The 12,253-nt window shown below is 53.7% G+C and overlaps 1 protein-coding gene across 3 annotated transcripts in view; it reads right to left on the reverse strand.

The window, feature by feature from the left end:
* The window catches only part of tbc1d13 (TBC1 domain family, member 13), a 38,432-nt gene extending 26,184 nt beyond the window's left edge, over positions 1–12,248 (reverse strand). Inside the window, exons 1-4 of one of the 3 annotated variants that reach the window (XM_041194147.1) lie at positions 12,185–12,248; positions 6,667–6,740; positions 5,908–5,948; positions 829–890 (exon numbers count right to left, since the gene is read on the reverse strand). In XM_041194147.1, coding sequence (XP_041050081.1) covers positions 829–890; positions 5,908–5,948; positions 6,667–6,740; positions 12,185–12,207 — 200 coding nt within the window. In that variant the 5' untranslated portion in view covers positions 12,208–12,248. Of the gene's footprint in view, positions 1–828; positions 891–5,907; positions 5,949–6,576; positions 6,741–12,184 lie in introns of all 3 variants that reach the window. The other 2 variants (XM_041194149.1, XM_041194148.1) reach the window with 2 other exon arrangements.
* Between the last annotated feature and the right edge of the window lie 5 nt (positions 12,249–12,253).

Raw genomic sequence — 12,253 nt, forward strand, 5'->3', positions numbered from 1 at the left:
AGAAGATGTTTCTACTTATGGGGAAGATCAGAGCTTTATCCAAAAGGTTCATTACCAGCCTGTGAATTCTTCCAATATGCCTGATAGCAGGCAATAAGAGCAGAAGTGTTTCTTGGTCAGCCATACTGCAGGAGGCAACAGCAAACCACTACAATCTTAGCCAAGCATAGTCATGGACCAATCCAAAGGAAGTCCATGGTCACAAAGCCCTCTTACGGCATGGGACCTCAAGGAGAAGGAATACCGAACATATTCTATGCTAAAGGTGATTTCATAGACCAGTACACCACAGAGGGTACCACACATACAGCCCATTGAGTCTGTTCGTTTAACAAATATTGCTCAATTAATTAAAAGATCCCTTCTATATATCAGGAATGGCAGACTAACCACAAATGAGGACTTTACTAAATGGTGAATATTAGGAAACATTATTTTTATATTTTTACAGCACATTAGTGCTGTAAGGCAGGCTCCCAAAAACTAATCAGTTTCCCTATAAGACTGTGTTGGAATTTTCAAGGACTCTGTGGACTGGCATATTGCTGCTGATACTCAATGGAAATCAATTGTGTGCAGGGGGCGAGGTCGATGGGTACGGGACTGTGAGCGGAGCTCTGCTGATACACGGTGAAGGGATTAAGGCTCCCTTTCGCCTCACCTGCTAAAATAAAAGGATGAAATCTCCAAATGCTTTAGCTGAGACTGTGAACTCTCACTTAACCCCTCGCCCACCCCCTCGCACCCTTCTTCAAACCACTGAGTTGACATTGATGGTTCCAGGAGGTGGAGTCACCCATATGTATCGATAGAAAAGTGTCCTCTCACCTCTGTTTCTTCAGGAAGGAACTCCACTGGGTCTGCTCAGTGGGAAGGTAATTGAGGAGGATCTGGAAGCAGACAAGAAACCATGGATTAAAAAACAAAGCTAATAAGACAGAACCAGCAAGGCAAGGGCTTGTTAGAGTCCATTGCACTAACAGGCCATTGTGTGCAACTGATCCATGCTCCTGTTTATTTTCCACGCCAGTCTCCTCTCAGCCTTCATCATCGCATCATTCTATTCCCTTCTCCCTCGTGTGTTTGTCTAGCTTCCTCTTAAATGCATCTATACTAATCACCTCAACCACTCTGTGATAGTAAGTTCCACATTTTCACCACTCTCTGGGTCAAGGCCCTCTGAATTTTTTTGTTCAATTTATTAGTGATTGGCTTATATTTATGACTCCTAGCTCTGATCTTCCCCATAAGTGAAAAGAACTTCTGTAAGTCTACCCAATCAAATTCTTTCATCCTCTATCTGGTCACCCCTCAAGCCTTCCTATCTGAATGTACCACCGCACAATTGTCTATATTGAAATTCATCACAATTTGATCTTAGTTTGCACTGAAACAAGTGAAGGAGTCAAGAATGCTAGCTGAAGGGCTGGATTCCCTGACACCAACTGGTACCTCACACAACCAGTCACAGGAACCTTCAGAGTGAGTGTGGGACAGTCTTTGATTAGTATTGGCTTCACTACCAAACCCAATCAAATAGCCACATTCTGCAGCAGGGGTTTGGTGTGGTGATAGAGGGAGCAAGAACCCTGGAAGATTGTCCTTCACCTCTGTCCCCTACCCAACCCAACGCAGAAACTTGAGGCCCTGTGAAACAACACCGCCACCCGAGCTGAAATGGGCAATTTTTTTTTTTTTGCAATAAGCGAGTGAGCAGGCTGGTTGGGGGATGGGCGCAGAAGACAGTGGGAGACGGCGCCAGTTTGGGGCCTCTCAGTCCTGCACTGTTTGGCTCCTTGCTGGGCATATTCACCAGGTCTCCAAGAGAGCTGCCACTAATTACTTTAGACAATAGAATGTTAGAGCAAAGGAAGGGGGGCCATTGCACCTGACAGAGTTGTCTAATTAATCCCACATCCCCTGTTCCTTCCCCATAGCTTAGCAAACCTTTCTACTTTCCAGTATTTATCCAATTCACTTTTGAAAGTTACTGCAGTATAAGGGTCTGGCACATATAGGGTTAACTTGGGACTGAGTAAAGTACCACCCACACAGTGGTGTAAGAGAACACATGATCCGCACCTAGGGGTCAGTGTGGCGTTAGACAGAACTGTGCGCAGACCCAAGCATGGAGATAGCTCTAGACAGGGAATTAATGAGCCATCGCAAAATTTGAAGAGGTATTAAAATCAGTCAACATTTATTTTAATCTAAGAAGAAATAAAATACTTGAAAGAGCCAAATTCAATAAGAGTGTCCAACAGCCAGGAGAACCTGTTGATTCCTTCACTGATGATCTGTACAGGATGGCAGAAATTTGCAAGTACAGGGATTTAAAATCAGAACTCAGAGACTGAACAGTGGTCAAGAGTATTGGATGACTTACAGTTAACCTGCTAAGACCTACAAAGACTTCATCAAACCCACCGAGCTGTAACCAACAGCGTACAATATGGCAGCTTGTGAAAAATCCAAAACCTCAGTGAAGATGCAGAGAAAAATGAAAATGCTGGGAGAATGAGAAGAAATTAATCGAAGCAGTCTGACCAAATCCAAAGAAAGATTTGGAAGCTAAAGGCAGGGGATTAAAATTCCTCACTGCAGAAGACTCCATTGCAGCTCCTTTGGAAGTTTAGCTTCAAATCCCAAAGTGCAGAGTCAGCAGAGTGAGCCAAATCTTTTAAAATTCCAGGCCAGTCCTGAGAAAGCTTTAAATAATTCAGAGTCAGAAGTACAGTTTGAAAAAAAAGCAAACGCTAAAACCTGATGTGAGTCACCGTGGTGTCTGAGCCCACTCCGAAACAGAAAAAGAATAATCAAAATAATCTGGGGGGATTGCAGCTTCTAAAGTCAACTGAAAGAAAGCAAAAGCCATGATTCAACCAATTTGCAACTTTAAAGTAAAACGCTGAGCAAGAGAATTCTTCAGGAAGCTTCAGACGGCCAGTGTTGGAAGTTTTTTTTAAGATAAGCATGATTGCCATTGTTGCAGAGCCTGCCAAAACTGGCAAGTGCGGGAAATCGCTTTGTCACCCAGTGAACAGTGACAGCATTGAAAATGAGACAGCTCTTAGCAGAACGTACACTTTTTAAATTTTCAACCAGGATCATAATTCCACACTTCCAAGTCAATTCAGACTAATCAAAGGCCAATAAGAGTCACAAAATTGGGGACTTTGAGAGGAGAAAATTTAAATACAGCTTCGCTTCAGCTTTAAATAAAAAGTCAGAAGGGCAGGTCAACCTACTGCTTTACTCAGTAGGCCCAATTGCAGATGACATTGCAAGACAGGGAATTAATGAATCATCGCAAAATTTGAAGAGGTATTAAAATTATTCAACATTTATCTTAATCTAAGAAGAAATAAAATACTCGAAAGAGCGAAATTCAATAAGAGAGTCCAACAGCCAGGAGAGCCTGTTGATTCCTTCACTGATGATCTGTACAGGATGGCAGAAATTTGCAAGTACAGAGATTTAAAATCAGAACTCAGAGATGGAACAGTAGTGGGTGACATTCCTGCAAGGAAAAATCTAACCCTGGAAAAGGCAATCCAGATAGTTGGACAGTCAGAACTCCATGAGCAGCACAGGACCTTTTTAGAGGAACAGAATAAACTGTGCTGTAGAGGCCAACCCACAATCCAGCTGGCTAAGCAACAAAGACCAAAACTCCAGACCAGGGAAAGCAATAATTGAACTGGCCGGCAGAGCAACCATTCCAATGCTGTGGAGCATCCCCACAGGTGAGATTAATGTCCTGCGAGTTCAGCCCAATGCTTCCAGAGCAACAGGATTGGACACTACACAAATTGTGGGGCAAAAACACAAAAGCACAGAAGGCCCAGATTATCCACGGTGTCGAGACTGCAAGACCAGAGGAAACAGCCTTGCTTCTTGGGTGAGATCATAGAACTTGGTTTCTCATTTTGGAGTGCAGACATTGCAATCAATGGTTATTTAACAAATTTTAAATTAGACACAAGAGCCAGTGTAACAGTTCTGTTGGACAAAGAACCACGGCTAAAAGACCTCTAGCTTCGAACAAGAGACACACTATTCTATGGTCCCAGAGGAATCCAACTTCCAGTCATAGGCATGATTCAGGAATCACTAAGGTATAGCGCCAAACAGATCTTCAAGCTGCTGTATGTCATCTGTAACCAGCCTTTCTCTCTCTTGAGCAGAGATGCCTGTGTAGCCCTGGACCAAACAAAAGATGTCAAGACAACCACTGCTGTAAATTATACAGAACTGCAAGTTCCCAAGTACTCAAAAAAAGAGTATCCTGACTGAGACTTCAGCTCTGAACTATCTTCTCTGTCTGCGGAACAGGTTTGTCTATTCTCCTTACAGGTGCCAGGAAACCTACAATGGTCAGGCCAGCCAAACACCCAGGAGGTAACCACCACAATGCCTCAAGCAGAGGGTGTCCAATGAGCCTCAACCTCCGGCTCCAATGACAGTACAGCAGGTCAACACTGCAACCACCAAACATATGCTGCAATTCCCAGCTGGCATGCCAAAGCCACAAAAGATGCTGGAACCTGGTAGCAGCCATCCATTATGGCAGCGATACACAGAGGTTAGCGTACCACAAAACTTCATTCTCATCACGGGAATGTCCATCCCCAGCCACATTGGGCACTAAGGCGACCCTTACGACAATGGAAAAAGTGAAAGAAATGACAAGGAGACAGGTTCAACATGAAAGAAAAGGATAAAAACATACCCAGATACCAGAAAAATCTCCAACCTACAGGAAGAACCAACAATGACAGACCCTACCACTCCACCAACAGTAGTGAGTTATGGAAGGGTTATAAGACCTCCAGGCTGTCTGGACCTTTGAATTCAAGGACTTGAAGTGGGTAGGTGGGGTAATGAGACTGTAGTAATAACAATGTAAGACATGAATTAAACTAGTAACACTAAATACATTGGATAAAGGCTTGGTGGGGAGGTACAGTATAAAGGCCTGGCACATAGGGTTAACGTGGGACTGAGTACAGTACCACCCAACAGTGACACAAGAGAACATATGATCCGTACCTAGGATCAGTGTGGTGTTAGACAGAACCATGTACAGATCCAAGCATGGAGGCAACTCATAGCTTGTAGCCTTTATTGTATATTTGTAAATAATTCTAGTGGTTAATAAAGACTTACAGTTAACCTGCTAAAGATTACAAAGACTTCAAAGCTACTGAGATGTGACCAACGCCCCACAACAGTTACTATTTCCACCCTTTCCCACCACAAATCCCAGATTATAAACTCGGTGTGTAAAAATGTCTCATTTCCCTCTGATTCTTTAGCCAATTACTTAACCCTGACCTTTGGTTGTCCAATTTAAAATTGTATCATTTTTTTAAAAAATTTGTACAAAATGAGGCAGTCGCCTGGTTTCAAATCAACAGAGGCACTGACCCAGGTAAATTAGCAGGACTATTTCAATCCACAACTGCTCAGGCACAAAGCCAGACTCTAACGTCACTGAGTACAATGCCATGAAACAGGTTTCACACAGCCCATTTTTATGAACACTGTTTACAAACTTCCCTTTTGTGTGCCCAGTGCAATAACAGTGTTAGAACAAGAAGCTCAATTTAGTTTCAGGTTGTCAACCCTCTAGGATTGTCCTGTCACCTCCAGGATTGAATGATTAATCTCTTGGAAACTGCTGTGAGCAACACCAGGAAAAGAAATCATTGGGGCATTGAAAGAAAACTGCATTTTATTCACTTTTTTTGAACCCTCCCATCTATAGTTATAAAAGTATAAGATCAGAAGAAAGGCCATTTGACCCAGCAGGGCCATTGCGAGTCGAAGATTACATGATGAAACTTCCAGAGATAAGTCCAGCCAAAGTTGGCAACCCTAATTTTGTCTCAAATGAAAACCCACCTTCCAACAAAGCGAGCGCAGCCCCCCTTCAAATGGAATCCCTGTGGAGAGAAATGGGGAGAAGCTGTGACTTATGTACAGTAAAGAGCATTGTGAAACACAGAATAGCCACATTCATCCCACAATTATATTGGAGGATTTCTCATAATAGCCCAACCTGGGGAGGCCTGTATACTTGGCAGGTCTGTCAGAGATCACGTCTCCACCTGAGAGACAATGATGAGTTTTCTCCAGCCCAATCCAGAATAACAGACCTTCAGTTATAACGTTATTCATACAAACCAGATAATTCCCTTCAACCTCATGCGGGGAATATCATGCATTACATTTCAAACAAAATATGAAAAGTCGTGCGAGAGGGTCAGTGAGAAATAAAAGTGTCAGATTAGTTTTTATATTCAAAATTCTTTAAGAGTAGCTGATCCTTTATGGACTTTGCTGACTGGTTTAGAAAGTGCATTTTGCAGTAAAAGATGCTTTATATTTTCATTTTTTAAAATTCACATTCATATATCATTTTTTAAATTTATATTCAGAACTCAGTGTTAACCCAGAAATAGCTTTCAGAACTCAGTGTCAATCAGCACCTCACTGCACCAAAACTATTCTAAGTTAGAGATGAAAGCAGCTCCTTTTAAAAGTGAAGATCAATTAGCATCGGTTCTATACCTTCAGCAGAAATAGGCTACAAATTTGTACAGGCACCTTGCCACCAGCTCTGCAGAATCTGATACTGAAACGAGAGACCACTCTCCTTACCACTGAAGCAAAGTTCCTGTAGTTTGGTGAGGCTGATCTTTGGTTCATTCAGAGCATCTTTGAACTCAGCAATTCTAACAACAAAAAAAAAACACCATCCTATTAGCAAAGGTTATTTCAGAGACCCAAAACACCAGCACTGTCGACAATGCAATTCACATTGGGTTTAAGACCAAAAACATCTGTCCAATCAAAACACACACAGCAGTCTCAACAATATTTATTTAAAACTGGTCACTGAAGGAGGGAGCCTAACATCTAAACAGCTGAGCATTGAGTAGTCTTAATATTTAATCTTGCAAACTCACTTCTCCTTCACCTCAGCCCCCTCCTCCACAACCCACCTCCTCCCCCCAACCCTCCCCTCACCCCCCACCATTTCCCCACCCCCTCACCCCCACCTCTCCCATCCTCACCCATACCCCTCCCATCCCCACCCCTCCTCACCCTCACCCCTCCCATCCCTCCTCAACCCCACCCCTCCCCACCCCCCCATCCCCATCCCCACACCCTACCATCCCCACCCCTCCTCAACCCCACCCCTCCCCACCCCCCCATCCCCATCCCCACACCCTACCATCCCCACCCCTCCTCAACCCCACCCCTACCCACCCCCCCGTCCCCATCCCCACACCCTCCCATCCCCACCCCTCCTCAACCCCACCCCTCCCCACCCCCTCCCCAGCCCCACACCCCATCTCATCCCCTCCACATCCCCACCCCCCCACCTCCCATCCCCATATCTCCCATCCCCATACCTCCCCACCCCCACACGTCCCCCACAACCCCCCCATCCCCACCCCTCCTCACCCCCACCCCTCCCATACCCATCCCTCCTCACCCCTACCCCTCCCATCCCCATCCCTCCTCACCCCCACCCCTCCCATCCCCATCCCTCCTCACCCCCACCCCTCCCATCCCCATCCCTCCCATCCCTACCCCTCCTCACCCCCACCCCTCCCATCCCCATCCCTGCTCACCCCCACCCCTCCCATCCCCATCCCTCCCATCCCTACCCCTCCTCACCCCCACCCCTCCCATCCCCATCCCTACCCCTCCTCACCCCCACCCCTCCCATCCCCTCCCATCCCTACCCCTCCTCACACTGACCCCTCCCATCCCTACCCTACCCCTCCTCACCCTCCACCCATCATATCCCTAACCCTCCTCACCCCCACCCCTCCTCACTGCCACCCCTACCACTCCTCAACCCTATCCCTCCCCCTCCTCACCCCCACGCCTCCTCAACCCCACCCCCACCCCTCCTCACCCCCATTCCCCCTCACCCCCACCCCTCCTCACCCCCACCCATCATATCCCTACCCCTCCTCACCCCCACCCATCATATCCCTACCCCTCCTCACCCCCACCCATCATATCCCTACCCCTCCTCACCCCCACCCATCATATCCCTACCCCTCCTCACCCCCACCCATCATGTCCCTACCCCTCCTCACCCCCACCCATCATATCCCTACCCCTCCTCACTCCCAACCCTCCCATCCCTACCCCTCCTCACCCCCAACCCTCCCATCCCTACCCCTCCTCACCCCCAACCCTCCCATCCCTACCCCTCCTCACCCCCAACCCTCCCATCCCTACCCCTCCTCACCCCCACCCCTCCTCACCCCCACCATCCCAACCACCAACACCCCCACCCCTCCTCACCCCCACCCCCATCGCTACCCCTTCTCACCCCCACCATCCCAACCCCCACCATCCCCACCCCTCCTCACCCCCACCATCCCTACCTCTTCTTACCCCCACCCGTCCCATCCCTACCCCTTCTCACCCCCACCCCTCCTCACTCCCACCCCTCCCATCCCCATCCCTACCCCTCCCACCCCCACCCATCCCATCCCCACCCCCACCCCTCCCATCCCCACCCCTCCCATCCCCAACCCACACCCCTCTTAACCCTCACCCCTTTCAGCCCCATCCCTCCTCACCCCTCCCCTCCGTCCTCACCCCCCCACCCCTCCCATCCCTCCTCACCTCTACCCCACCCATCCCCATCCCCCTCCCCCTCTACATCCCCACCCCCCTCCCATCCCATCCCTATCCCTCCCATCCCTACCCCTCCTCACCCCCACCCCTCCCATCCCCATCCCTACCCTCCACACCCCTCCTCACCCCCACCCCTCCCATCCCCCTCTCCTTACCTCCACCCCTCCCATCCCGCTCTCCACCCCCACCCCCATCGCTACCCCTTCTCACCCCCACCATCCCCACCCCCATCATCCCTACCGTTTCTCATGCCCACCCCTCCCATCCCCATCCCCACCCCTCCTCACCCCCATCGCTACCCCTTCTCACCCCCACCATCCCTACCCCCACCATCGCCACCCCTCCTCACCCCCACCCCTCCCATCCCCATCCCCACCCCTCCTCACCCCCCCCACCCCTACCCTCCACACCCCTCCTCACCCCCCCCACCCCTACCCTCCACACCCCTCCTCACCCCCACCTCCCATCCCTACCCCTCCTCACCCACCCCGCCCATCCCCCTCTCCTCACCCCCATCCCTCCTCACCCCCACCATCACTACCCCACCTCATCCCCACCCCTCCCATCCCCATCCCCACCCCTCACCCCCACCCCTCCCCACCCCTCCTCACCCCCACCCCTCCCCACCCCTCCTCACCCCCCCCTCACCCCTACCCTCCACACCCCTCCTCACCCACCCCCCCCATCCCCATCCCCACCCCTCCTCACCCCCACCATCGCCACCCCTCCTCACCCTCACCCCTCCTCACCCCCACCCCTCCTCACCCCCACCCCTCCTCAGCCCCTACCCCTCACCCCCACCCCTCCCATCCCCAACCCCACCCCTTCCAGCCCCATCCCTCCTCACCGCCACCCCTCCCCTCCGTCCTCACCCCCCCAACCCACCCCTCCCCACCCCCCTCCCCACCCCTACCAACCCCTCCCATCCCTACCCCTCCTCACCCCTCCCATCCCTACCCCACCCCTACCCCTCCTCACCCCCATCCCCATCCGTCCCCATCCCCACCCCTCCCCGCCCCCACCTCCCACCCCTACCCCTCTCATCCCCCTCTCCTCACCCCCACCATCCCTACCTCTTCTCACCCCCACACCTCCCATCCCCACCACTCCTCACCCCCACCCCCATCGCTACCCCTTCTCACCCCCACCATCCCCACCCCTCCTCACCCCCAACCTTCCTCACCCCCACCCCCACCATCCCTACCCCGACCCCTCCTCACCCCTACCCCTCCTCACCCCCACCCCCATCATCCCTACCTCTTCTCACGCCCACCACTCCCATCCCCATCCCCACCCCTCCTCACCCCCATCGCTACCCCTTCTCACCCCCACCATCGCCACCCCTCCTCACCCCCACCCCTCCTCACCCCCACCCCTCCTCACCCCCACCCCTCCCATCCCCATCCCCACCCCTCCTCACCCCCATCGCTACCCCTTCTCACCCCCACCATCCCTACCCCCACCATCGCCACCCCTCCTCACCCCCACCCCTCCCATCCCCATCCCTACCCCTCCTCACCCCCACCCCTCCCATCCCCATCCCCACCCCTCCTCACCCCCCCCACCCCTACCCTCCACACCCCTCCTCACCCCCACCATCCCCACCCCTCCTCACCCCCACCCCTCCTCACCCCCACCCCTCCCATCCCTACCCCTCCTCAACCCTATCCCGCCCCCTCCTCACCCCCACCCCTCCCACCCCTACCCCTCCTCACGCCCACCCCTCCTCACCCCCACCCCTCCTCACCCCCACCCCTCCTCACCCCCACCCCTCCTCACCCCCACCCCTCCCAACCCTATCCCTCCCCCTCCTCACCCCCACCCCTCCTCACCCCCACCCCTCCCATCCCTACCCCTCCTCACCCCCACCCCTCCCACCCCTCCTCAACCCCACCCCTCCCACCCCTCCTCACTCCCAACCCTCCCATCCCTACCCCTCCTCACCCCCAACCCTCCCATCCCTACCCCTCCTCACCCCCAACCCTCCCATCCCTACCCCTCCTCACCCCCAACCCTCCCATCCCTACCCCTCCTCACCCCCAACCCTCCCATCCCTACCCCTCCTCACCCCCAACCCTCCCATCCCTACCCCTCCTCACCCCCAACCCTCCCATCCCTACCCCTCCTCACCCCCAACCCTCCCATCCCTACCCCTCCTCACCCCCAACCCTCCCATCCCTACCCCTCCTCACCCCCAACCCTCCCATCCCTACCCCTCCTCACCCCCAACCCTCCCATCCCTACCCCTCCTCACCCCCAACCCTCCCATCCCTACCCCTCCTCACCCCCACCCCTCCCATCCCTACCCCTCCTCACCCCCACCCCTCCTCACTCCATCCCTCCCCCTCCTCAACCCCACCCGTACCCACCCCCACCTCTCCCATCCCCACCCCTCCTCACCCCCACCCCTCCTCACCCCTCCCCTCCCAAGCCCACCCCTCCCATCCCTCACCTCCACCCCACCCATCCCCATCTACATCCACACCCCCTCCCATCCCTACCCACTCCCATCCCTGCCCCAACCCTCCTCACCCCTCCCATCCCCCTCTCCTCACCCCCACCCCTCCCCTCCCCTCACCCCCACCCCTCCCCACCCCTCCTCACCCCCACCATCCCAACCACCAACACCCCCACCCCTCCTCACCCCCACCATCCCAACCACCAACACCCCCACCCCTCCTCACCCCCACCCCCATCGCTACCCCTTCTCACCCCCACCATCCTAACCCCCACCATCCCCACCCCTCCTCACCCCCACCATCCCTACCTCTTCTCACCCCCACCCCTCCTCACTCCCACCCCTCCCACCCCCACCCATCCCATCCCCACCCCTCCCATCCCCACCCCTCCCATCCCCACCCCTCCCACCCATCCCATCCCCACCCCCACCCCTCCCATCCCCAACCCACACCCCTCTTAACCCTCACCCCTTTCAGCCCCATCCCTCCTCACCCCTCCCCTCCGTCCTCACCCCCCCACCCCTCCCATCCCTCCTCACCTCTACCCCACCCATCCCCATCCCCCTCCCCCTCTACATCCCCACCCCCCACCCATCCCCATCCCCCTCCCCCTCTACATCCCCACCCCCTCCCCTCCCATCCCTACCCTTCCTCACCCCCTCCCCTCCCATCCCTACCCCTCCTCATCCCCTCCCCTCCCATCCCTACCCCTCCTCACCCCCAACCCTCCCATCCTCACCCCCTCCCCTCCCATCCCTACCCCTCCTCACCCCCAACCCTCCCCTCCTCACCCCCAACCCCCCTCCTCACCCCCAACCCCCCTTCTCACCCCCCTCTCCTCCCATCCCCCTCTCCTCCCATCCCCCTCTCCTCATCCCCCCACTCACTTCCCCTACTCTGGATATGTCTCCATATTCAGTGCAGCCATTAAGAGCTCCCTAGGGAAACAAAGAGAAATCTCCCGGCGGTGCCTCCCTACCAGGCGGCCTATTATTAACGGGGAAACCCCACTGGCGGCCACAGACACCACCTCCGGATTTCTCCCTCCTCACCTGTTCTTGTACAGAGTCGACATGTTGACTTCCTATTTCCCGGCGGGCAGAGCTACCGGAAACCGGTAC

Source organism: Carcharodon carcharias, chromosome 8 (assembly GCF_017639515.1).
Source record: "Carcharodon carcharias isolate sCarCar2 chromosome 8, sCarCar2.pri, whole genome shotgun sequence".
Taxonomy (NCBI): domain Eukaryota; kingdom Metazoa; phylum Chordata; class Chondrichthyes; order Lamniformes; family Lamnidae; genus Carcharodon; species Carcharodon carcharias.